Source organism: Bufo bufo, chromosome 1 (genome assembly GCF_905171765.1).
Source record: "Bufo bufo chromosome 1, aBufBuf1.1, whole genome shotgun sequence".
Classification (NCBI taxonomy): Eukaryota; Metazoa; Chordata; class Amphibia; order Anura; family Bufonidae; genus Bufo; species Bufo bufo.
The window spans coordinates 231,611,631-231,639,607 of record NC_053389.1 but is presented as its reverse complement, the minus strand read 5'-3'; the positions used below and the strand labels follow the sequence as shown (position 1 = coordinate 231,639,607).

At 46.0% G+C, this 27,977-nt stretch overlaps 1 protein-coding gene across 1 annotated transcript in view; it reads left to right on the top strand.

The window, feature by feature from the left end:
* Positions 1–27,526, top strand: part of WNT5B (Wnt family member 5B) — a 131,898-nt gene extending 104,372 nt beyond the window's left edge. The window contains exon 5 of the mRNA XM_040436547.1: positions 26,491–27,526. Coding sequence (XP_040292481.1) covers positions 26,491–26,949 — 459 coding nt within the window. The 3' untranslated portion in view covers positions 26,950–27,526. The remainder of the gene's footprint in view (positions 1–26,490) is intronic.
* Positions 27,527–27,977: the final 451 nt, after the last annotated feature.

Genomic DNA, 27,977 nt, shown 5'->3' with positions numbered 1-27,977 from the left:
AGGCTAAAATGACATAAAATAACATTTTCAAACCGCCCTCTTCTTGCATGTGGGGTAGGATTGGTACCCGCACCTGTTTTGCTGTGAGTGGAAATCCCTCTGCCAGCGCCTGCAACAGCAGAATGCAGCATCTCTCACAGCAAGACCTGGAAATGCTGCATTCTGCCAGCCCTCTGTGATGCTGGTAACATATCCGCCATTTTATGTTTGTATCGGGGGTCTAAATATGTTGCCACCCAGTACTTGTCCTTGCCCTTTATGCTTTTAATACCGGGGTCCTTCTTCAAACACTGGAGCATGACGGCCCTCATTTGCACTAAATTGGAAGCGGTGGAGCTCCCTGGCTCCTGCTCATCGCCCATGTTGAATGCCCCCTCAAAGCCTGCTCTTCTTGCTCCTCCTCCTCCCCCCCCAGCCACCATCCTCCTCTGACTCCTCTTCAGACTCCTGCTGACTTGTCTCAGATGGAGTAGCCCCCCTTGAGAATTCATTCAGCATTGCGACTTCCTCATCTTCCAGCTCCTGCTCCTCGACGGCTTGATCAATGACACAACGCAATGCACTCTCCAGAAAGAAGGTGTAAGGTACAATGTCACTGATGGTGCCCTGGCTGCGACTGAAGAGTTTGGTGATCTCATCAAATGGCCGCAGAAGTCTGCATGCATCGCGCATGAGCAGCCACTGGCGTGGTGAAAAGAAACCAAGCTCCCCAGTACCTGTCCTGCTGCAGAGTTCATACAGGTAGTCGTTAATGGCACGTTGCTGTTGGAACAGCCTATCAAGCATATACAAGGTAGAGTTCCAGCGCGTCGGGCTGTCACAAATCACACGTCTGTTGGGCAGGTGGTGTCGCTGCTGAACGTCAGCAAGGCGAGCCATGGCCGTGTAAGATCTTCTAAAATGTCCAGAGATTTTCCTGGCCTGCCGCAAGACTTCCTGGACTCCGGGGTATTTGGCAATGAATCGCTGCACATCTAAGTTCAGGACGTGTGCTATGCACGGCACATGGGTAATTTTTGCCCTGTTTCAGTGCGCTCAGCAGATTGGCACCGTTGTTGCACACCACTTTACCAACTGTCAAATTGAGCGGGGTTAGCCACTGATTGGCCTGTGACCGCAGAGCTGAAAGGAGTGCAGGACCGGTGTGGCTCTTGGCTTCCAGGCACAACAGCATGGCAACATCTCACCTGGCACGTCAAATAGGTTCTGGGGAGCTTGGGGGGTGCAGCAGAAGAGAAGTCTGCCTTGGAGAAGACAGAGGATGGAGGAGGAGCAGGAGAAGAAGAGGCAGGCCTGCATTCAGTCCGTGGCGGTAACACCAAATCCACACGGGTGCCACGGGTAACATGCTTGATGGCCGTCAGAAGGTTCACCCAGTGGGCAGTAAAAGTTATGTACCTTCTCTGCCCGTGTTTGCTAAACCACGTGTCTGTGGTCAGATGTATCTTGGCACCGACACTGTGTGCCAGAGATATATTCAATTGCTGCTGAACGTGGCCGTATAGCTCTGGGATGTCCTTCTGGGAGAAATATTTCCTTCCGGGGACCTTCCATTGCGGTGTTCCAATGGCCACAAATTTTCGAAAAGGCCTCCGAGTCCACCAGTTTATATGGCAGTAGTTGGCGGGCTAGCAGTTCTGACAAGCCAGCGGGCCACGGAAGCCTGCCTTCTGCCAGATGAACGCGACGACGGCACGGTGGAAGGTGGAGTGGAGGACAAATGGGAGGAGAAAGGAGAAGAGGCAGGACGTGGAGCGCCGGGAGTGTGGGTTCTGACGGCGTTTCTCCCAGTGGGCTCAGTGATGGGAGGCCAGGTGCCTTCTTAAGGCGGTCGTCCCTAGGTGAGTGTTGGGCTCACCGCGACTTATGCGTTGACAGCACAGGCTGCAGATGGCAACACTACTGTCAGCAGCTGACACGTTAAAAAAAGCCCACACTTCGGAGCCATGTGCCGGCGTCCTGGGAGCGCAAGATGTGACCGTGCATGGTAGATGGCACGCTCCAGATACATTTGCAGTCTGCTTTTTGCCTCCTGTGCACTGCGAGTTCTTCCTGCTTCTCCTCCCTATCTGCTGCTCCGTCTCTCCCTCTGAACTCCCCTCCTCCTCTCTTGTGGGCACCCACGTGACGTCCGTCGACACATCATAATCGTCACCTTCACCACCATTGACATTAGAGATCTCGGAGTAGGCAGCAACAGCGGGGACCACCCTCCTTGTGCTGATCTGGGTATTGTCGTCAGACCACTGCGTGGCGGTCGTTGCTACCTCCTCTTCCTCATCCGATGCCAAGAATGGCTGCGCATCGGTCAGGTCTGGGAATGGATGGGAAAATATTTCCTCTGACTCGAATGGACGGGCTATGGTGGTGGTAGTGGTGTCTTTGGGGGTGCACACAGCACAGAGGAGGAAGCGGATACAGAGGATGAGGAGGGCGCAGAAGCGGAAGGCTGAGTGAGCCACTCAACCAACTCTGGTGCGTCCTTTGACGTAATCGCACGCACCTTCTCCAACTTCCCAGTTAGGCTCCGGCCTGGTGCACCTGCCCGACCCCTACTACCCCTGCGGAACATCCTGCCTCTTCCTCTGCCTGTCGTTTTCAAAATGACCCTGTGCCAAAGTCCCTAGAGAAGAGCAGTTTTTGTGGAAGCAGGTATATCGCAGGCCTCAATCAGTATTTTGTAGACGCGGGTATATCGCACCCCTCAGTCAGTATTTTGTGGAAGCCGGTGTATCGCAGACCTCAATCATTATTTGGTGGAAGCATGTATATCGCACCCCTCAATCAGTATTTTGTGGAAGCAGGTATATAAAACCCCTTAAAGGGAGTCTGTCAGCACATTTACCCCTTTTTAACTGTTCCCATAGTGCTGTAGCCGCAACACAGATGATTAAAACGGTACCTTTATATGCTTTTGTGGACTTGTAAAACTGCCAAAAACGAACTTTGATGCATATGTAAATGAGGGCTTGCAAGTGCCCAGGGGCGGCGTCCACCGCGTTGGTGCCCAGGCAGCTCTGCTTCTTCGGCTCTTATCCCCGCCCAGCCTCTTCCTCTGCCCGCCCATCTGTTTTCTCTCCCCCTCAGCGAGATCCCGCGCCTGCGCGCTGACTTCCTTGGCCGGGGCATGCGCACTGCGATGCCCATTGCTGGCACGGCATCACAGTAGCTTATGCGCATGAGCCGGCTAACGGCGCGAAAACTGCAGAAAGGAGGCGGTCCAACGGCGCAGGAGAAGAGGAGGAAAGCCGAGCAGGCAGCTGTCACTGCAGACACAGAGAGCCAAGAGAGGTAAATTTATCTGTTTGATCCGTTAGCCGGCGCATGCGCATAAGCTACTGCGATGCCGTGCCAGCAATGGGCATTGTAGTGCGCATGCCCCGGCCAAGGAAGTCAGCGCGCAGGCGCGGGATCTCGCTGAGGGGGAGAGAAAACAGATGGGCGGGCAGAGGAAGAGGCTGGGCGGGGATAAGAGCCGAAGAGGCAGAGCTGCCTGGGCACCAACGCGGTGGACGCCGCCCCTGGGCACTTGCGAGCCCTCATTTACATATGCATCAAAGTTCGCTTTTGGCAGTTTTACAAGTCCACAAAAGCATATAAAGGTACCGTTTTAATCATCTGTGTTGCGGCTACAGCACTATGGGAACAGTTAAAAAGGAGTAAATGTGTTGACAGACTCCCTTTAATCAGTATTTTGTAGAAGCAGGTATTTCCCACCCCTCAATCAGTATTTTGTGGAAATAGGTATATAGAACACCTGAATAAATATTTGGTGGAGGCAGGTATATCGCACCCCTCAATCAGTATTTTGTGGAAGCAGGTATATCGCTCCCCTCAATCAGTTTTTTTTGGGGCAACAGGTATATCACACGCGTTGCCTGTAGTTGTTCCAATAACGCTTGTCCCTCTATCTAGCTGCAGTATCGCAGCAGAATCGCACACAACTGCTGCACAATACAAATGCACTATAACAGGGATGGCCAACCTGTGGCTCTCCAGCTGTTGTAAAACTACAACTCCCACCATGCCCTGCTGTAGGCTGATAGCTGTAGGCAGTCTGCGTATGCTGGGAGTTGTAGTTTTGCAACAGCTGGAGAGCCTCAGGTTGGCCATCCCTGCACTATAATATACTTTCTATGTTAGAAAGTATATTATAATTATATCACACCTATTGATAGCACACCTATACCAGTCCTTAAAAGGACTTTTGTGGCCCTATTAGCTAGCGTTTGGTGTCCCTAAGTCTGTCCCTGCTCCACAAAGCAACCTCTCCCTACACTGACAAAACACAGAATGTAAAATGGCTGCCAGATCAGGTTCTGGTATAGGGTGCGGGTGTGTCCATGTGTTGAAACGTCTCAATTGCCTGTCCTGTCCCACCTGATGGATGTGTCATGGGTCAAATTTCGGCGCAATGCAAAAGAATATGGCGCATGCGAACATCACCATATGTTCGCATGTTTGGCGAATCGCGAACAAGCAAAGTTCGCCGCGAAACGACCGCCGGGCAAACCGCAAGGCCATCTCTATCAATAATTATTGGTACACAGCACCCTAAGAAATAACTGTCTTCAGCAAATACTGCCTCTGACACTTAGGCCTAGTTCACACGAACGTATGTGATCCGTGGCCGTATTGCGGGCCGCAACACACGGCCACAGTTCCGTGTGCATTCCGCATCACGGATGCGGACCCATTCACTTCAATGGGTAAGCAAATCCGGAATTGCAGAACGGCCGCACGGAACGGGACCCCTCGGAAGCACTACGGAGTGCTTCCCTGGGGTTGCGTCCCGTACTTCCCCACGGGTCCTATCTTTTTGCAGAATGGGCGGATCACGGACCCATTAAAGTGAATAGGTCCGCAATCCGATGCGGCTGACCCACGGCCGGCGATCGGGCCGCAGCACGTGAACTCTGCCTTAAAGTGCTGTTAACAGTGTCCTCCAAAAATAATTGTGCCAACCTCATACTGAGCCAGGGCCCCCTAAACTGTAACAGTCCTCCCAAAAGTCCCACCAATCTTAATAATTCTCTGCCAGAGTGTACTATGTGGTAACAGTGCTCCCAATAGTAATAATATCCCTCATCTTGCTCCATAAGTAATGATGCCCCCACAGTGCCCATACTAGTAATAATGTTCCTCAAAGTCCCCCAGTAGAAATTAAGATTACGAAAATGCCCCCAATAGTAGTAATTCCCCCTATAATGTGTACCTGTATAGAAAATATCCAATTATAATGTGTGACAGTATGAAAATGCTCCCTTATAAAGCGTGCCAGTAGAAAATGCCCCTTTTTAGAGCCCCCAATGTCCCCATAGTGCTTCCCTTAGATAGAAAATAATGACCAATATTTGGTGGAGGCAGGTATATCGGTGCGATATATCTGCCTCCACCAAATATTGGTCATTATTTTCTCAATCAGTATTTTGTGGAAGCAGGTATATCGTTCCCCTCAATAAGTTTTTTTTTTTGGGGCAACAGGTATATCACTCCTGTTGCAAATACGCCCTGGCTCAGTATGAGGTTGGCACAATTATTTTTGGAGGACACTGAGAACAGCAATATAGTTGAATATGCAGAGATGAGCACTTCCACAATGGAAGCGCTCATTGCCCATGGCCGTTCTGCTGCCCACCAGTTGTCGTTGCCTGTGGCAATCGCCTCGCCTCATTGGCGGTGCACCCCTGGCACCATTTAATATTCCATATGATGTAGTGGGAAGCTGGAAAACAATTCTAAATGGGGTGGAATAGGAAAATAAACTGAATTCATGCAATTGTTTTTTTGTGTTTCAATTTTACGGTGTTCCCTATGTGGTAAAACTGTTAATATTAAAAAAAAATTATAAAACTTTTAAAAACATTTTCTTTGCATTGCTATATCTGCGATGTATTAATTTTTGATCACTTTTTTTATAAAAAAAATTCAGACGGTGAAGTGACCAAAAAACTGTGATTTGGCCGTTTTTTTTATTATTTTTGCATTTTTTGATTCATCATACAGAATTAATATCTTTTATATTTTAATAGTTTGGGCATTTTTGGACGCGTCAGTACTAATGATCTTTACTTTTTTGTTTATTTTTATTTGTAAAATTGAGAAGGGGGGTGGTTTGATTTTTGTTTTTTTTGGGTTTGTTATATTTTACTTTTTTACCTTTTATTTTTATTCTCCAAGGGGACTTCAACATGTGATCATTAGATCGCTTATACCATAGACTGCAATGGTTTACTATTGCACTCTATGGGAAAATCACTGTATTCCTATAAAGCCCTGCTTTAGGCAGGGCTGGATAGGAACTTTAATATGGCAGGCCTCGGAGCCTTCAGAAGGCCCCAAGCTGCCATGGAAATCAAACAGCTCACATAATCTCCCTGCGGGGGAGGGTGTTTGTTGTTTGGTCACCAGGAGCTCACTGCTTCCAGTAACCACTCAGATGCTGTGGTTGCAATTGACCATGACATCTGAAGGGTTAAAAGTCTGTGATCAGAGACAGTATGACCTCTTTCTCCTCGTTCTAGGAATTTGTGGGGTCTCTGCACAAACCCCTACTGATCAAAACTTTTGATTTGTCACTGACATTTCCAAGTTTTTTTTTAACCCCTTCCGGCCTCTTTACATAGGCAGTCAGGCATTTAATGGTCACCTGCTCACAAGCACAGCGGACGCCATAGCCGCCGAGTGCCTGCTGTTTTAAACAGCAGGCACCCAGGACTAATGTATGGGGTCAATGATAACGTTGATTGCATACATTTATCCCCTCAGATGCTGTGATCAAATGTGGTGAGAATTGGGGGAACCGGATGGTATGTGCGGCCTTTGTACTCCTGAGTGATACAAGGTTGCTGCACATTAGTTCCTATGGAGAGCCTGCCTGTGGCAGGGCTCCATAGGAATAGGAACATAGAGCAATTCCCATAGACTCAAATGCTAATGGTTGTTTGTTATAGTTCCCTATGGGAACTATTAAAAAGTGTCAAAAAAAATATTAAAAAAATAATAATAATCGGAAATTATTTTATTTTTTTATTTTTTATATATATATATATATATATATATATATATATACAGGGAGTGCAGAATTATTAGGCAAGTTGTATTTTTGAGGATTAATTTTATTATTGAACAACAACCATGTTCTCAATGAACCCAAAAAACTCATTAATATCAAAGCTGAATATTTTTGGAAGTAGTTTTTAGTTTGTTTTTAGTTTTAGCTATTTTAGGGGGATATCTGTGTGTGCAGGTGACTATTACTGTGCATAATTATTAGGCAACTTAACAAAAAACAAATATATACCCATTTCAATTATTTATTTTCACCAGTGAAACCAATATAACATCTCAACATTCACAAATATACATTTCTGACATTCAAAAACAAAAACAAATCAGTGACCAATATAGCCACCTTTCTTTGCAAGGACACTCAAAAGCCTTCCATCCATGGATTCTGTCAGTGTTTTGATCTGTTCACCATCAACATTGCGTGCAGCAGCAACCACAGCCTCCCAGACACTGTTCAGAGAGGTGTACTGTTTTCCCTCCTTGTAAATCTCACATTTGATGATGGACCACAGGTTCTCAATGGGGTTCAGATCAGGTGAACAAGGAGGCCATGTCATTAGATTTTCTTCTTTTATACCCTTTCTTGCCAGCCACCCTGTGGAGTACTTGGACGCGTGTGATGGAGCATTGTCCTGCATGAAAATCATATTTTTCTTGAAGGATGCAGACTTCTTCCTGTACCACTGCTTGAAGAAGGTGTCTTCCAGAAACTGGCAGTAGGACTGGGAGTTGAGCTTGACTCCATCCTCAACCCGAAAAGGCCCCACAAGCTCATCTTTGATACCAGCCCAAACCAGTACTCCACCTCCACCTTGCTGGCGTCTGAGTCGGACTGGAGCTCTCTGCCCTTTACCAATCCAGCCACGGGCCCATCCATCTGGCCCATCAAGACTCTCTCTCATTTCATCAGTCCATAAAACCTTAGAAAAATCAGTCTTGAGATATTTCTTGGCCCAGTCTTGACGTTTCAGCTTGTGTGTCTTGTTTAGTGGTGGTCGTCTTTCAGCCTTTCTTACGTTGGCCATGTCTCTGAGTATTGCACACCTTGTGCTTTTGGGCACTCCAGTGATGTTGCAGCTCTGAAATATGGCCAAACTGGTGGCAAGTGGCATCTTGGCAGCTGCACGCTTGACTTTTCTCAGTTCATGGGCAGTTATTTTGCGCCTTGGTTTTTCCACACGCTTCTTGCGACCCTGTTGACTATTTTGAATGAAACGCTTGATTGTTCGATGATCACGCTTCAGAAGCTTTGCAATTTTAAGAGTGCTGCATCCCTCTGCAAGATATCTCACTATTTTTTACTTTTCTGAGCCTGTCAAGTCCTTCTTTTGACCCATTTTGCCAAAGGAAAGGAAGTTGCCTAATAATTATGCACACCTAATATAGGGTGTTGATGTCATTAGACCACACCCCTTCTCATTACAGAGATGCACATCACCTAATATGCTTAATTGGTAGTAGGCTTTCGAGCCTATACAGCTTGGAGTAAGACAACATGCATAAAGAGGATGATGTGGTCAAAATACTCATTTGCCTAATAATTCTGCACGCAGTGTATAGTAGATGAAAAACGGACAGCACTCCAGGTAAAAGTAGATGGTGTTTATTCACCCATGTGGATGGCAACGTTTCAGCTCATACAAGAGCCTTTGTCAAGCTTGACAAAGGCTCTTGTATGAGCTGAAACGTTGCCATCCACATGGGTGAATAAACACCATCTACTTTTACCTGGAGTGCTGTCCGTTTTTCATCTACTATTGACGGGGTAAGCTGCTACATCCCTGGACATAGCACCCTTTCTGTGTTGTTCTTCCGGTGCCGCCATTGTTTTTCTTTTTTTTTTATATATATATATATATATATATATACATACACAGTACAGACCAAAAGTTTGGACACCCCTTCTCATTCACACTGAAGACATCAAAACTATGAATTAACACATGTGGAATTATATACATAACAAACAAGTGTGAAACAACTGAAAATATGTCATATTCTAGGTTCTTCAAAGTAGACACCTTTTGCTTTGATTACTGCTTTGCACACTCTTGGCATTCTCTTGATGAGCTTCAAGAGGTAGTCCCCTGAAATGGTTTTCACTTCACAGGTGTCCCCTGTCAGGTTTAATAAGTGGGATTTCTTGCCTTATAAATGGGGTTGGGACCATCAGTTGCGTTGAGGAGAAGTCAGGTGGATACACAGCTGATAGTCCTACTGAATAGACTGTTAGAATTTGTATTATGGCAAGAAAAAAGCAGCTAAGTAAAGAAAAACGAGTGGCCATCATTACTTTAAGAAATGAAGGTCAGTCAGTCAGCCGAAAAATTGGGAAAACTTTGAAAGTAAGGGCTATTTGACCATGAAGGAGAGTGATGGGGTGCTGCGCGAGATGACCTGGCCTCCACAGTCACCGGACCTGAACCCAATCGAGATGGTTTGGGGTGAGCTGGACCGCAGAGTGAAGGCAAAAGGGCCAACAAGTGCTAAGCATCTCTGGGAACTCCTTCAAGACTGTTGGATGACTATTTCAGGGGACTACCTCTTGAAGCTCATCAAGAGAATGCCAAGAGTGTGCAAAGCAGTAATCAAAGCAAAAGGTGGCTACTTTGAAGAACCTAGAATATGACATATTTTCAGTTGTTTCACACTTGTTTGTTATGTATATAATTCCACATGTGTTAATTCATAGTTTTGATGCCTTCATAGTCATGAAAATAAAGAAAACTCTCTGAATGAGAAGGTGTGTCTGTACTGTGTGTGTGTGTGTATATATATATATATATATATATATATATATATATATATATATATATATATTTAAACAGTTTTTTCCAAAGTTTTTATTTTTTTTTATTTTATTAGAATGCAAGAAAAACTATACATATGTATGTGGTATCTCTGTAATCTGAGAATGAAAGTAACAGGTCAGTTTTACTGCATGGGAAACGCTGTAAAACCAAAACCCATAAAACTGTGGCAGAATTGTGTTTTTTTTTTAGAAACATGAATATTCTCAGTTACTGACAGCAAGCAGTGATATTTACACTAGAAGTACTTTTCATATCGGTGTGTCCTCCAGAGTGAGCTGCTGTATGTAATGGCTGTCAGCTCTGGATATGGTAGAGGGGGGTTCTGGAACAGAAGGATCTCCCTGAATACTTTAATATAGCTTCTGGAAAGGGGAGAAAAGTTGACATAGACAGAAGGTGACAGATCATCACCTGTTGGAGATTACATCCCAGCATCACCAGCCAGAGATCAGTAGATTCAGCTGCCGGGAAAACAAAAGGCATTCAGCTGACACAACATAAGGGGGAGGTACCCTGGAAAAGTGACAATGGGGGTAATTTACAAAGATCGCTATGCCAATTTTTGGTGGAAAAAAGGTTGCAATTTTTAAACACCCGTGCAATATTTTGTCGTACTGGGGTTTTTATGCTGTACCGGCCGCTTGGGCACGGGGAGTGGTGGGGGCTGGGATCGGCCCTGACAAATTTAGTAACATTTACGGCTGGAAATGGGCATCAGAGTGGAGTTAACCTCCAGTCGGAGGCTGGAGTGTTTTTTTAACTCCAGGTGCAGAGACTGCAGAAGGTGTGACTAATCTATGACTAGGTGCACGGCTTGTTATAAATTAGGCACATGCATCACCAGTGCCGCGGAGAATCGAAAAACTGGAGTAAAAAGCCTGTCTTAGGGTTCTTTCACACTAGCATTATTCTTTTCTGGTATTGAAATCCGGTAAAGGGTCTCAATTAGGGCTAAAACGATTACTCGATTGAATCAAGTAATTAGACAAAAAAAGATTCATTTATGTCACGTGACCAGGGAGTGGGAGTGAAGCGCTTGCTATTATTCCCGCTCCGTGGTCTCCCGCTGGCCTGCAATACTCACCTTTCCAGCATGGCGCTGCACTGACCTCCTGATGTATGCATGCCGTGACCTGACGCGCTGTGCGACGTCAGACGCAGAGCAGCGCGGAACGATGGAGTGTCGGCGGCGTCCCTGCTGGAAAGGTAAGTTGGTGCGACTAAGGCCGGGCGCCCGGAGTCAACCAATGACTCTGTGCACTCCGGGTGTCAGGAGGAGCAGGGGGAGAGCTGCTGGCACAAGGGGGGGGGGGTGGCAGAGCTGCTGGCACAAGGGGGGGGGGGGGGTGGCAGAGCTGCTGGCACAAGGAGGGGGTGGCGTGCTTCTGGCACAAGTGGGGGGGTGGCGTGCTTCTGGCACAAGTGGGGGGTGGCGTGCTTCTGGCACAAGTGGGGGGTGGCGTGCTTCTGGCACAAGTGGGGGGTGGCGTGCTTCTGGCACAAGTGGGGGGGGAGTGCTGCTGGCACAAGGGGGGGAGTGCTGCTGGCACAAGGAGGTGGAATGCTGCTGGCACAAGGGGGGAAAGAGCTGCTGGCTCTGGGGGAGTGGAGCTGATGGCACTGGGGGAGTGGAGCTGAAGGCACTTGGGGAACGGAGCTGATGGCACTGGGGGATAGTGAAGCCGATGGCACTGGGGGGAACTGAAGCACTTGGGTTGATCACACAGGGGGGAATGAAGGGTGTTGGGGACTGATGGCAGAGGATCTGATGAGTTTTTATAAAGGAAAACAGTCAATTAATTAATTTTTTCTTATTAGAATACTCGATTAATCGTAACAAATAATCGATAGAATACTCAATTACTGAAATAATCGTTTACTGCAGCCTTAGTCTCAATACCGGAAAAAAAAAAGCATCAGTCTTGTCCTAATGCATTCTGAATGGAAAGCAATGAATTCAGTATGCATCAGAATGTCTTCCGTTCCGTTCCTTCTACGGTATTTGGCTGGACAAAATACCGCAGCTTGCTGCAGTATTTTTTCCAGCCAAAATCCCGGAACACTACCGCACTTGCCGGATCCGACATTAATTTCCATAGAGATGTATTAATGCCGGATCCGGTACCAAGTGTTCCGCAAATTGCTGCGTTGCAGGATCCGGTTTTCCAGTCTGCGCATGTGCCGGGTCATAGGAGGAGCTAGTTTCGCCTTTGATCAAAAAAAATGAAATACCGGATCCGTCATTCCGGATTATACCGGATGAGACGGATCCAGTATTTCACCGGATCCGTCTAATAGATCCGGAAAAAAACTATATCCGTTTACAAACGGTTTGCCGCAGATTCTGCAGGCGGTTCCGTTGCCGGAGCTGCCTGCCGGATCCTTACAACGCTAGTGTGAAAGTGAGCTGCGATACCAAGCACAACCTCTATCAAATGGACGGCACTGTGTTTGGGGAGCAGGGAGAAGGCTGCGGCGCTACTGTGAGCACCGGTACCTTCTCAGACAGTTTATTTGGGGGTCCAAGGTGTTGGGTGTCGAAAAATTTGATTAAAGCGGGTTGTCCCAAGTTTTTTTTTTTTCTTTTTTGTTACTACACTGCTAGGACCCTTGTAAAATAATTTAAAAAAAATTCCCTCCCTGCGCCCACTCCGGTCCAGCACTACCTCTCTGTCATCTTCCCTGGACTGCAGTCAGAGAAGGATTGTTTGGCGGCAGTGGTGATGTTCCATGTACCACTACAGCCAATCACTGGACTCAGCAGTGTACGGCATCAGACCGGTGGGGCCAGTCATCGTCTATAGTGGTATATGGAAGTCACTAGGGATGAGTGAATCGACTTAGGATGCTTCATCCGAAGTCGATTCACATAAAACCTTGTTAGAATACTGTACGGTGGTACCTTGGAACCGAACCCGAGTTAGAAACAAAGGCTTTTTACAGTAGAAATGAATTTACAAATTTATAACCCGAAGTCTTACGAGACTTCGCGAAGAAATAACTTTGGCTCATCTGAGCCAATACATTCTCATACTGTACGGAGCGCTCAGTCCGTACAGCATTCTAATTACGTTTTATGCAAATCAACTTCAGATACTTCATCCCTAGAAGTCAATTCGCGCATCCCTAGAAGTCACCACTGCATCCAAACATTAAGTCACTGGCTGCAGCCTGGGGAAAATGACAGGGGTGGCACTGGAGCGGGAGCAAGAAGGGAAGTTTTTTTATTTATTTATTTATTCCACCAGGCCCTTTAGTAATAAAATAAAATAACCTCCCCTTTAAGAAATGTGATGGGACTTCCTAAAGATATGTTTTTAGGCCACTCTGTACCTTAAGGGGAGGAAGGTGGTGGTAGCAAACCCCCTCTTTGGCAGGTCTGCGAAGGCAAGCATACTTACCTGTTTCCCGCGGCTGGTTCCCCACTCTTTCTCTCCTTGGTGTCTGTCGCTCCACTGCGCTCCTAGGATGTAAACTTCTGTATTGACGAAGGGGAGCAGGTCGAGGCTGGAGAGAGAGGGAGCAGGGAGAGAGCCACAAAAAGCGGGTAAGTATGCTTCTCTTTGCAGATCTGCCCATTGTCAAAAACCTCCTCAAAGGTGCACAACCCCTTTAAAACTCTGAAGTATGTTGGATGACCTTTTGACCGTGTTTTAAACCTGCCATACGCATGAGCTGGTGTCCAGATGCCCTATTGGTTTTGCCATGATTGGTCTATCCTAGTTGCATGCTTATGTCTATGCAGACCGAAGAGGGCAGAGCAGTAAGCAGTCCTTGTGATAACAGGATCAGGCTGCAGCCATCTAATGGATATGGACCGCAGGATGCATGGTGCAGGCTACAGTGATGACACATGATGGTTGCCACTCTACATATGGGCAATAGTCCTCTAATATCAGGCATTTCAGCTGTGCGACGCCCGATGTTAGCTGGTTACTTTGCAGAAGACCCAATGAGCAATTGATATGAACAGTTTGTCAAGCTGAAAACCCATCCTGATCTAAATGGCCTGAGAGGACAGGAGAGATTTGTGCATTGATAAATTCGCCACCAAGAGGATTCTCTTGACTGTGTACAATTGTAACAAACCCTCAGCTGTAAAAAGTTTTATGTCAGGATGGGTTTTTCGGCCTCTGGATGTAAACAAGAATTTGCCCAATCACTAACGGCAATCGGACATCTTGAAAATGGCGAAGATTTAATAAGCAAAGTGTGTTACAAAGTTTCTGGACTTTTTTGACACAATAAGCTTTATTCAATACTAGAGATAGAGATGGGGAGACCAACCGCCATAATACTGATGCAGATGTCCACCAATAACCAGCAGGCATCTCTTCCTCTGGAAGGACACCTCGTGGTGTCCACTAATGTCCCTGCAGACTATGGTATGTACGTCAGGAATGTCATCTGCTCTGGAGGTCACAGAGGCTCCCTGCCCTGGCCATAAACCAGGCATACCAGCTACAACTACAATCTCACCTACACCCCCTCCAGTCTCACTGTAATAAACCGGTCACATAAGGCTGCAGATCATCACACCTCTCTGCAGCACATATGTTGTCTTTCCAGGCTTTTTCTCCTTTTTTGTTTTATTCCCATTCTACCTCCTCTTGACTTTATGGCCCTCTTTTCTCTTTGTGTATGTCCTGCTCTGTTGTTCTAGCACTTCCTTTCTTTTCAGCTGCCCTCCTCCCCCTACCATTAACTGCGGACCCCCATTCAAGTTCCTCACCCCCTCCCTGTTTGCCTTACCTGGGATTTCTCTGTACCTCCTCTGTGTTTGACTTTCAGGATCTCATCTAGCAACCAAGTGATACCAAGTTCAAAAGGACATAAGCCGGCCTTCGACACATTTCGCTGTGTATCCACTATCGGTACGCACATGAACACAGATTGGATACTTAACTTTTCATCACAAAAAGTAACCAAGTTGTTACCATAGACCTGGGGGGAATTCACCTTTTAAATTGGCAGGTCCCCCTGCCACTACCTCACTGCTGGGACCACCCATCAGCTATATCCCCATTCGATTATAGAAGAAATGCAGCATCACATGGGGACCACTCAAAAGACCGGTCTGTCTGCATGATACATCGATGCACCAGGTCATTTTTGTATTGGCCTGACTGCTCTGGCTAATGGAACAGAGACCTAAACGGGAGACCCCTATACAGTCCTGCATGCTGTTATAGCACCAAAGGGGTTAGGGTACCATCCTCCTGGTGGAATGACACCAGATCAGAGCTTTCTATGACTTACTATGTACTTGAAAAGAAAGAAATCCAGCACCTCGTTGTTCGTGCTTGACGGTGTTTATTCCACAAACCAAGTGTACAGCGGTAAAAGAATCCTCAAGATACAAGCCCCAAAACGGTCTTTGGGGCTTGTATCTTGAGGATTCTTTTACCGCTGTACACTTGGTTTGTGGAATAAACACCGTCAAGCATGAACAACGAGGTGCTGGATTTCTTTCTTTTCAAGTACATATGCCTGGGTCTCTTCCCATCCGTGCACTCTCCAAATTACTGATGCAGGTGAGCTGGACTTTTATTTGTATGACTTACTATGTCATTTCTATAGTAAGTTACTTTGTATGGCTGAAAAAAATCCTCATGAGGTGGAAGCCAATGTTTCCTCATCTTAGGGAAAACATTCCCTCCCTGGACCACGATCCTTCTCCAGAAATCTAATAATTATAACCTCAGGCAGAGAGTTCCTCTGCTCTTACCGCAGAGGATGTCCCCTCGTCACAGTCCTGGGGATAAATATATGATGGGAGAGATCTCTGTACTGGCCCCTGATATATTTATACATAGTTATTAGATCTCCCCTCAGTCGTCTTTTTTTCTAAAGTGAATAATCCTAATTTTGATATTTCTGGGTATTGTAGTCCACCCATTCCAGTTATTACTTTAGTTGCGCTCCTCTGAACCCTCTCCAGCTCTATGTCTGCCTTGTTCACTGGAGCCCAGAACTGTACACAGTGCTCCATGTGTGGTCTGACTAGTGACTTGTAAAGTGGCAGGACTATGCTCTCATCACGGGCATCTATGCCTCTTTTGATGCACCCCATTATCTTATTGGCCTTAGCGCAGCTACCTGAAACTGGCTTATACAGTTATGTTCACTGTTAGCCAGTGACGTACCTTCAAAGGAGCCAGAACACGCGACTGCTCTAGGGAAAAAGGAACTTCCGCTCCTACCAAAATGAAAGCTACTAGGAGGACCTTAGTGCAAAGCAATTACAGTAACTGTATAAGCTCCTATGCACTGAACTCCCCCTAGTGGTGGCAACAGGCAGCCAGTTTGGTAATATAGGATATGAAGAGAAGCAGGGATTTACAGCGGTATGGGGGGAGATTTATCTACATACTTATGCCAGTTATCTGGTGTACATAGATTGTGAAGTATGATGTTCAGAATGAGCACCATATTTATGAAGCACCTATTTCACTTTTTCTGACACAGAAAAGTTACCTGTGTGCAGTTACTAATAATCCTTTTTACCCAGTGTAAAACTTGTAATATTTTCTTTTTAATTCTTGCTCATTCTGGGTTTAGATGTCCAGTGGGTGGACCTACTTAGTGACCGCTATCCGTACGCAGTCATACCAGGAAGGCTGTCAGTAACTCAGTAAGGCCACCTTAACTATAGAAAGAGCAGGGATTTAAATGAATACAATACAGGCTATGTTGAATCTTTTCCTATAAAACTATATACCCGCTCAGCTCATCTTGCTCTATCACATGCTGCCCACAGATGAGACTGCATGTTCAAAGTGACAGGTTCCCTTTAACTTTCCCCGAACCAGATATAATACCTTGACAGAAGGTGAGGACTTAAGAACTTGGGGATTGTAATTGTAGGAGGAACTAGCTCTTTGAATTCAGAGCCTGAGCTGAATGGTCTCCTGGCTGGCCTGCCATACTCACCTCAGCCTTGTGTAAGTGCATTGTGTCAAACTAGCTGACCTCAGGCTGGTCTGCACCCCCTTGCCTCTGAGATCTAAGACCCCCTGCGGGTGACCTAATTGCCAAGTTCCTACATGAGGAAATAGTCCTTTTAATATGGAAATACTGAGAAGTCTCTTTGGACAGGCAGTAGCTGAGGCAAACACAAAAAGTTTGTGGAAAATCCTTATTTTGCTTCACATATTCTTCATTTCATGTTGTGTTTCTGTATGCGTTTTTTTAATTAAAGGACTTTTTTGTAAATAAAGCTTAAAGGGGTTATCCAACCCCTAAAATGCCTCCAAATATGCCTGGGCCCCTCACAGAGATTGTACTTACCTGGCTCTCCGGCACCCATGTCGCTTCTGACGGCCGCCGCTGCATCTCCCCGTCGCCCACGATGTTAGGGAGTCTTGTTTCTGTCGCAGCCTGCTATTGGCTTCCCCCGCGACCCCCTGTTCTTGTGAAAGGTGGGGTTCCCGGCAGTCAGACCCCCCACCAATCTAACAGCTTTTCCTATCTAGTAGACTTCCCGTATTCTGCCGTACCTGATTGCGTAGGCACAGAAGCTGTGCTTGTCCGATTGGGGCAGAGGCCTGGCTGTTACTGACAGCCAAGCTTCTGCTGTAACCGCAAGTCGTTTAGAGAGGGAGGTGGCTCCCTCTCTGAACCCATCAGCGATGTGATTACAGGGTGCCGATTGTTGTCATGGCAGCCGGAAGCCTGAGGCCCAGTTATTCATTGTTTCAATGAAATACGATACAGCATGTATTTTACTGCATTGAAACAACAGAACCTCAAAAGTTGAAACAATTTTTTTTTTGAAAAAAAGGACATATTGGGTATCGCTGCGTCCATAATGACCAGTTCTATAAAATATCACATGATCTACCATGTCAGGTGAATGCTATGGTGAACTATGCAACCCAAAAATCCTAATAATAATATTTATACAGCGCTAACATATTCCGCAGCGCCTTAGTGCCAATAAAAATGGCACCTTATCCCGCAAAAAAATTAGCCCTCCCATTAGATCATTTCCAGAAAAAAATATGGCTCTCAGAAAATGAAGTAACTTTTTGGGGTTTTACACTGTAGCGCAGGAATTGGCAACCTTCGGCACTCCAGCTGTTGTGAAGCTACAACTCTCAGCATGCTCCTTTCACTTCTGCGGGAGTTCAGAGAACAGCCAAGAAAGTGTTTTACAATAACTGGAGTGTCGGAGGTTGCTGATCCCTGATGTAAATTTATCGCTGGGGCACTGCAAATGTGACCTGGCATCGGAGAACCATTTCAGCAAAATCTGCCCTCAAAAGCCAAATGGCACTCCCTCACTTTTGAGCCCTGTCAATGGCCCCTAAAGCTGATTATGACAACTTATGAGTTTTTGCCGTATTCAGGAAAATGGGTAACAAATTGTGGGGTGGTTTTTCTTCTTTTCCCCCTTATGAAAATGAAAAATTTGGGGCTAAAGCAACATTTCATTGTAGAAAATGTAATTTTTCATTTTTACAGCCAGGAGTCTCTAAATTCTATGAAACACCTGTTGGGACAAAACACTCACAATACCCCTCAATAAATTTCTTGAGTAGTGTCCAAAATGGGGTCACTTTTTGAGGGTGTTTCTACTGTAGGGGCACCTCAGGGTTTCTTCAAATGTGACATGTCACCCAAAAACCATTCCTGCAAAACCATGCTCTCCAAAAACCATATGGTGCTACAGCCACATAAGGGGTGTTTCTGTAAACTGCAGAATCTGGATAATAAAATATTGAGATTTATTTAGCTGTTAACCCTTGCTGTGTTACAGGGAAAATAGATTAAAATCTGCAAAAAAATTAAATTTTTAAATTTCACCTAAAATTGCAGGCCTTCTGATGTCATAAAAATAAAATGACATTTACAAAATGATGGCAACATAAGGCAGACATTTGGTAAATGTGTATTAATAACTATTTTAAGTGTGACTGTTTTAAAAGCAGAGAAATTAGAATTTTATAAATTGCTAATTTTTCCACATTTTCTGTAAATTTTTTATTAATTTTTTTTTAAATACAGGTAAAACATGTGCACCCAAATTTTACAGTACAGTGTGTCACGAGAAAACAGTCTCAGAATGGGTTGGATAAGTACCTGTTCGGCTCAAGCTCAAGCATCTGGATGCTCGGCACATGGCGGTACTCGGCCAAGTACCGCATGTGCTCGAGCGCAATGCTAGAGTCTCCTCCCCGCATGTTTCTTGGCTGCTATGCAGCAAATAAACATGCAGGGAGGTACTGGCACGCACTGTAATGCCGTAGCCATGTTGGCTACTGGCATTACAGTGATTGGCTGGCCGGATTGCATCATCGGGTACTATAAAGCACCCGATGACAAGTGTTCGGCTCAGTCTTAATCAGGGGGAGCTGAGCATAGGTAGGGAAAGACAGTGTAGGGAGTGTTATTGGAATATTTTTATTACTAAAACTTTTCAGAGACCCAAAAGTCCTTTTAAGGACTATTGTGTGTGACAGCAGCAATATGTTTGTAGCGCAACCTGCACTAAATTGCTCAGTCTTAGGGAGACTATAAAGCACCCGATGACAAGTGTTCGGCTCAGTCTTAATCAGGGAGAGCTGAGCATAGAAAGGGACAGAGTTTAGGGAGTGTTATTGGAAGATTTTTATTAGAAAAAATTTTCAGAGACCCAAAAGTCCTTTTAAGGACTATTGTGTGTGACAGCAGCAATAAATATTTTTAGCGCATCCTGCGCTAAATAGCGTCTAATAGGCCGCTGCGGACAGTTAAATTATCCGCGCCACATCTCCTGTGTAATGTGTGCGGATCCCAAAAATATCTGTGACATCCAGTGTACTTTTTCAATAGACTGTGTCCGCTGCGAACAGTGACATTACCAGTCTGCAGCACCGCAACAGGCTGGAAGAGGCAGTGGGGTGGCAAAAGGGAGAAGGTGGGCCACACCAAACAGGCCCGCAACTGTTCCACGAAGCACCCACTTGCGGAAATCTCCCTTGCCAAGGGGTAGGTGTTCCGCATTCTGTCGTTTTTTTTTTTTAGGGAAGTGCAGACGACAAAAGAATTGTAATTTGCAACCTGTGCCATACAAAAATGAGCAGGGGCGTGAACACTAGCAACCTCATCACCACCAGTATGATCTGCCACATGGCATCAAAGCACCGTAATAGGTGGGCCGAACGCCTGGGTCCACAATCTGTGTCTGCGGGTCACACCACTGCCTCCTCTTCCCCGGTGTTACATGCTGGCCAATCCCCTGTCCAAGATGCAGGCCCGGATGCCTCCTGCCCTGCGCCTGGACCTTCGCAAACACCATCAGCGACCACATCCACTTCCGTGTCCTTACCCCAGGCCAAGCGCAAATACCCAGCCACCCACAGGCCATAGCACTAAATGCGCAGCTTTCCAAATTACTGGCCCTGGAAATCTTGCCATTTAGGCTTGTAGACACTGAAGCTTTCCGCAGCCTGATGTCGGCGGCCATACCGCGTTACGCATTCCCCGGCCGCCACTATTTTTCAAGGTGCACCGTGCCTGCCTTAAACCAACGTGTCCTGTAACCTCACACGTGCCCTGACCAATGCAGTTACTGGGAAGGTCCACTTAACCACAGACACATGGACAAGTGCATTCGGCCAGGGACGCTACATTTCCCTGACTGCACATGAATGTTGTGGAGGCCGGGAGCGAGTCATACCCTGGGATGGCACAGGTGCTACCGACGCCAAGGATTGCGGGCCCTACGTCGATCAGGGTTTCCGCCAGCACCTACGTTAGTGGCTCCAACCCCCACTTCTCCTCCTCCCCCCCACTTCCACCTCCGAATTATCCGCGTGCAGCACCAGTCAGTCATCAGTCGGTAGCTGGAAGCAGTATAGCACTGCAGTGGGTAAGTGGCAACAGGCCGTGCTGAAGCTGATATGCTTAGGGGACAAACGGCACACCGCCGCAGAGCTGTGGCAGGGGATAAGAGACCAGACTGAGCTGTGGCTATTGCCACTCAACCTAGAATCAGGCATGGTTGTGTCTGATAATGGCCGTAACTTGGTTGCGGCTTTGGAGCTCGGCAAGCTCAGACACATCCCATGCCTAGCCCACGTCTTAAACTTAGTGGTTCAGCAGTTTCTCAAAACCTACTCCAATTTGCCTGAGCTACTGGTGAAGGTGCGCCACGTGTGTGCACATTTCCGCAAGTCATCGACAGCTTGAGCCGGTCTGTCAACGCTGCAGCAGCTCTTGAAATTGCCAGCTCACCGGCTGTTGTGCGACGTGAGCACGCGTTGGAATTCGACGTTCCACATATGTCACAGGTTAAGCGGAAGGGAAAACGCCAAATACACCCCACAACGAATAGACAACAATCTAGGCCTCAAAAGCTAAGAAAGAGGGATGGTGACCTCCTAGTAATCCCTAGGCCTTTCCCTAACTCCTGCCAGTATCAGCAGATCCTGATGGTGGAAATACTCATACACCGGATACCTAAAGCCCTGCTAAAACTGACGAGCCCTAGGATAGGTAGCAGGGGATGAGACAGCTGGTTCCTTCCAGAATGAAGGAACCTGCATCTCCCTGAGGCCTAGAAACAACACACATCAGATAATAAAAAAACAGCGAAGGCAACAAGTACTTAGCTTAGAGATGTATGGAGAAGCAGGAGATCCAAAACAAACCAACGCTAGCAACTCCAAGCAGAAACTATCAACCGCATGGTCAGCAGTGTGAGGCGGATGTAAATAGAGCCTCATCACTGATAACGAGTGGCACCAGAGGAGAGGTGAGATCCTGCCAAACAACAACATACATAGAGGAAAACAGAGAGACCTGTCAGATAGCCTCATGTTCAGCAAGTCTATCCGATCTTCTCACCTCTCTCACAGGAGGGACCATGACAACATGTTGGCCAGGCTTTGTAAGCAGCAGAGGGCAGTAGTGGAATACCAGCTGAAACATGGTCGTCGCCTTTCCAGTCCGCTTCCGCTATTCACAAGCGAGAAGAGGGCATGAATGTCTGACCTCTGTGAGGTTTTAAAAAACTTTGAGGAATCAACACAGATGTTGAGCGGTGATTAACGCTATTATCAGCATAACCATCCCACTTCTGTGTCTACTCAAACGCTCGCTGCTTACAATTAAGGACGATGCTTTGCATGTGGAAGAGGTGGAGCAGGGGACGGTTGCCTCCGCTACAGAGGGTAGTACCCATGGAAGTTTAATTCCATCTGTTAAGCGTGGGTGGGCAGAAGAGGAGGAAGAAGATGAGATTGAAAGTGATCCTCCTGATGACGACAGCGAAGCCTTGCCTGTTGGTACTCTGGCACACATGGCTGACTTCACGTTAGGCTGCCTTTCCAGCGACCCGCGCGTTATACGCATTTTAGACAACATGGATTACTGGTTGTTCACCCTTCTCCCCCTGCTACAAAGAGAACTTCTCATCTCTCATTCCTCTGGTGGAGAGGACAAGAAAAACGGTGAAATACCAGAAGATCCTTGTTGAAAAATTGCTCCAAAAATTTTCATCTGACAACGCTGGCGGCAGAGTCCGTAGTTCATTGGCCGACCGAGGAGGGGAGACAAGGGGAACATATAGCAGTTCCAACAGAGGCAGGGCAACACTTTCCAAAGCCTGGGACAGTTTCATGACACCCCGCCAGCACCCTCGCCCTGATACACGGCCTAGTGTCACAAGGAGGGAAAATTTTGGGAAAATGGTGAAGGAGTATATAGCAGACCATGTCAGTGTCCTCAATGATCCCTCAGTGCCTTACAACTACTGGATGTCCAAGCTGGACACGTGGCATGAACTGGTGCTCTACGCCTTGGAGGTGCTGGCCTGCCCTGCCGCCAGCGTTTTGTGTGAGCGGGTATTTAGTGCTGCTGGTGGCATTATAACAGATAAGCGTATCCGCCTGTCAACTGAAAATGCTGACAGGTTGACGCTTATAAAAATGAACAAGGCCTGGATTGACTATGACTTCTCTACTCCACCAGAGGAAAGCTGATGAACATAAAGGCACTTTAAATGTGGCTTTTATGGTGTATTGAATACACTGTATTCCCATGCACCCCTTCCACCACAAACAATGGTATATGGTTAAATCTTCCTTTTCTCATCCTCCTCATCCTCTTCCATCATATCAACATGCTAATTCGTCTCATATAATGCCCTCGCATATATGCCCTTCGCATATAATGTTTTACAGGGTAAGCTCAGCTGCAGGCCCTCGCATATAATTTTTTTTAGAGAGTCAGCTCACCAGCTGAGAGTCAGCTCACCTACAATGTTTTACAGGGTCAGCTCAGCAGCAGGTCCACGCATATAATTTTTTTAGAGAGTCGGCTCACCAGCAGGCTCTCACCTACAATCTTTTACAGGGTCAGCTCACCAGCAGGCCCTCACCTAATTATACCTAAAAGGTAATTTATGCGCATGCTGCCTTGCTTGGATGTGGTAGCCATAGCGGTTTCTCAGGTTCCCTCTCCGGAATCAAAACCTGATTCCCCGTTACCAATGGTCACCGTGGTTCGCTCTGAAAATAACCGAAAGTTAATAGGGCAGACATCCAAATAGATCGTCGGCGTCACGGGGACGTGCGATCGGGCCCAGGTTATCTAGAGTAACCAAAGCGGCAGCAGGCCCTCGCCCATAATGTTTTAGATGGTCAGATTGGCAGGCCCTTGCTCCAAATGTTTTTGAGGGTCACCAGCAGGCCATCAATCATAATTTTTCAAGACTGTGTATGATGCCCTCCTTTTATGTGTAACAAAGGGTGTATTGTAGGGCCGGTTCCTTGTAATTTTTGGCAGCCCTTTCAAAAAATGCACAGGCTTTATGAGTGTAGGAGTCCCACTACCTGAACAATTGTATCACAATGTGAATGAGGCCCTCCTTTATGTGATATACAGATTGTATCGGAGTACCTCTTCCTTGTAATTTTTGGCAGCACTTGCACTTTTTATATACAAATAAATATACAGGAAAGAATGTTTCCTAACAATTTTTCCTCTAAAATCAATTTTATCTTCGGTTTTGTGTGTATTATTGTCAGTCTGTAAAAGTGGCGTACTACTTGGACAACATCGTTCCCAGCAGCAACCTGGGAGTCCAAGATGCATTCAGACATCCTCCCCATGCTGTTCCCGAACCATTTCAGTGGTGGTTCCATCAATTTCTGACCTTTTCCTTTGAACCAGGCACCCTCCCCTCTTCAGAGCAGGGGTGCCTGGTTTAATGCTTGGGTTCTCCCATTGACTTCCATTATACTCGGGTGCTCGGTAGAGCACCCGAGCATCCCGATGTGTTCGGCCCGAGCCCCCGAGCACTATGGTGCTCGATCAACACTAAAAAGCATTCCTAAGTTATTACCGTCAGATTTGCAAAAGTAGGCTGTCAGGAACATGAAAACTGGCTGTGTCAGGAAGGGGTTAATCACTGCAGGATGAAAAATTCTGAAACTTTATAATAGGCTTCGTGTCAATTCGACACTATCTTAAAGACCTCTGCTTGCTGTCAGTAAGTATACAGTTGCAAGAAAAAGTATGTGAACCCTTTGGAATGATATGGATTTCTGCACAAATTAGTCAAAAAATGTGATCTGATCTTCATCTAAGTCACAACAATAGGCAATCACAGTCTGCTTAAACTAATAACACGCAAATAATTAAATGTTACCATGTTTTTATTGAACACACCATGTAAACATTTACAGTGCAGGTGGAAAAAGTATGTGAACCCCCTAGACGAATGACATCTCCAAGAGCTAATTGGAGTGAGGTGTCAGCCAACTGGAGTCCAATCAATGAGATGAGATTGGAGGTGTTGGTAACAGCTGCCCTGCCCTATAAAAAACACACACTGGTTCTGGGTTTGCTTTTCACAAGAAGCATTGCCTGATGTGAATGATGCCTCGCACAAAAGAGCTCTCAGAAGACCTACGATTAAGAATTGTTGACTTGCATAAAGCTGTAAAGGGTTATAAAAGTATCTCCAAAAGCCTTGCTGTTCATCAGTCCACGGTAAGACAAATTGTCTATAAATGGAGAAAGTTCAGCACTGCTGCTACTCTCCCTAGGAGTGGCCGTCCTGTAAAGAACACTGCAAGAGCACAGCGCAGACTGCTCAATGAGGTGAAGAAGAATCCTAGAGTGTCAGCTAAAGACTTACAAAAGTCTCTGGCATATGCTAACATCCCTGTTAGCGAATCTACGATACGTAAAACACTAAACAAGAATGGATTTCATGGGAGGATACCACCGAGGAAGCCACTGCTGTCCAAAAAAAACATTGCTACACGTTTACAGTTTGCACAAGAGCACGTGGATGTTCCACAGCAGTACTGGCAAAATATTCTGTGGACAGATGAAACCAAAGTTGAGTTGTTTGGAAGAAACACACAACACTATGTGTGGAGAAAAAGAGGCACAGCACACCAACATCAAAACCTCATCCCAACTGTGAAGTATGGTGGTGGGGGCATCATGGTTTGGGGCTGCTTTGCTGCGTCAGGGCCTGGACAGATTGCTATCATCGAAGGAAAAATGAATTCCCAAATTTATAAAAACATTTTGCAGGAGAACTTAAGGCCATCTGTCCACCAGCTGAAGCTCAACAGACGATGGGTGTTGCAACAGGACAACGACCCAAAGCATAGAAGTAAATCAACAACAGAATGGCTTAAACAAAAGAAAATACGCCTTCCGGAGTGGCCCAGTCAGAGTCCTGACCTCAACCCGATTGAGATGCTGTGGCATGACCTCAAGAAAGCGATTCACACCAGACATCCCAAGAATATTGCTGAACTAAAACAGTTCTGTAAAGAGGAATGGTCAAGAATTACTCCTGACCGTTGTGCACGTCTGATCTGCAACTACAAGAAACATTTGGTAGAAGTTATTGCTGCCAAAGGAGGTTCAACCAGTTATTAAATACAAGGGTTCACATACTTTTTCCACCTGCACTGTGAATGTTTACATGGTGTGTTCAATAAAAACATGGTAACATTGAATTCTTTGTGTGTTATTAGTTTAAGCAGACTGTGATTGTCTATTGTTGTGACTTAGATGAAGATCAGATCACATTTTATGACCAATTTGTGCAGAAATAGATATCATTCCAAAGGGTTCACATACTTTTTCTTGCAACTGTATATAGTTTCAGTGCTTTTCTGTGCTGCACCATTAGTGAACATATCGGTATATAGTCGCAGTGGTGCTATAGTATGGAAGCACAGCACAACCTGCTGGCAGATACCAGTCACTGCACAGGAGAGAACTGGACAGCTCTATTTTGCTTTTCATTCATTGCTTTTTGAATTTATAATAAGCTGCCATATGATATATCAACCAATGGAAAAATTCAAAAATATTAAAAATAGTAAAATTAGAATTGAGAATTTCAGTTATTGTAAAATTGTTCCCATAAAGTGTAATGACAGCATTCACCACATGGGGGCAGTAGAGCTTGAATTACCACAGACATTATTTGTATTAATAGCTGGGAATCCATGGAGCATTTGACTGCTTCATATTCACTAATTCCATCCAAAGAAGATGATCCTGACCTGTTATTGAAATTATTTTTACACTTTTTTTATTTATTTTTTGCAATATTTGACCCTCCATTTTCTGTCTTCTCTTTTAGGCTGTGTATAAACTAGCAGATGTTGCTTGCAAATGTCATGGAGTCTCTGGATCATGTAGCTTGAAGACTTGCTGGCTGCAACTAGCCGACTTCCGCAAAGTGGGCGAATACCTGAAGGAAAAGTACGACAGTGCAGCCGCCATGAGACTGAACCGCCGCAGCAAACTGGAGCAAGTGAACCAGCGCTTTAACCCACCCACTTCAGAGGATCTGGTATATCTGGACCCCAGCCCAGACTATTGCCTCCGCAATGAGACCACAGGCTCCCTGGGAACGCAGGGGCGCCTGTGTAACAAAACCTCGGAGGGGATGGACGGCTGCGAGTTGATGTGCTGTGGACGTGGTTACGACCAGTTCAAGACAGTGCAGGTGGAGCGCTGTCACTGCAAATTTCACTGGTGCTGCTTTGTGAAATGCAAAAAGTGCACAGAAATTGTGGACCAATATGTGTGCAAGTAACACAGCGCCACTGTGTCCCATCACCACCACCTCCATACACACCTGTGCCCCTTCACCATGCACCCAGCGCCCCTTCCCCCGGCACTTGGGAGGGATGCAGACATATATATGTATAGGATATAAAATGAAATCTATATGTGTAGATATATATTTTTATATGTGTATAAAGGAAAGGAACTGGGTGAACGGCACTGACTGCCAGGGACGGACAGCACCGACTGGGATGGGAGGTGTATAATTTAAGAAATGTGTGTGTTGGACTCACTGCTGTCTGTGGCTGGCAATATGGCAGAGAGACTGGACTGGCAAAGGCAAATGTGTGGACGACCATGTTGAAAACCCTTTGTCGGCACTTTGGTACGACTTTTATTGTTTCCTGTGAAGGAATATTTCACTTGTAATGGAAGGAATCCATAAATGATCAGCACCCCTGGATGGATTCTCCAGCAGCCGGATCTAAACATATAGAGCAATCTGACTGGCGTTGTATGGAAACTGCAGACTATCACATTCATCATATGTAAGAATGCCTGTACCATCATGTTTCTTGTATCCCTGTAGTAAAGAGTGGACTGAGCGGTATGTGCCCATTGTACCCTGTAAGGCATGGATCACAGAAGAAGGGGTATTTCCCTCTAAAGTTTGAAGAGAAATCCTTGAAACATTCTATGCAGCTATATCTGATCCTGGGGAATAGGATTGCCGTGACCATTGTCTCAAGGACCTTCTTCAGATCTTCCAGAAGCCTGAGCAGCATATTTACCTGGTCATGAAACTATATCCCAACTTGAGGAAGCAAATCTGTACAGGAGACTATCCTAGTCCTGGGTTGTCAACCAGCTTTCCCAGCATCCGATAGAACTGAAAAAGGGCATCTGTCAGCAGATTTGTACCTATGAAACGGGCCGAACAGTTGTTTGTGCGCTTGGCAGCTGAAGGTGTCTGTGTTGGTCCCATGTTCATATGTGCCCGCATTGCTGAGAAAAATGAAATTTAAATATATGCAAATGAGCCTCTAGGTGCAATGG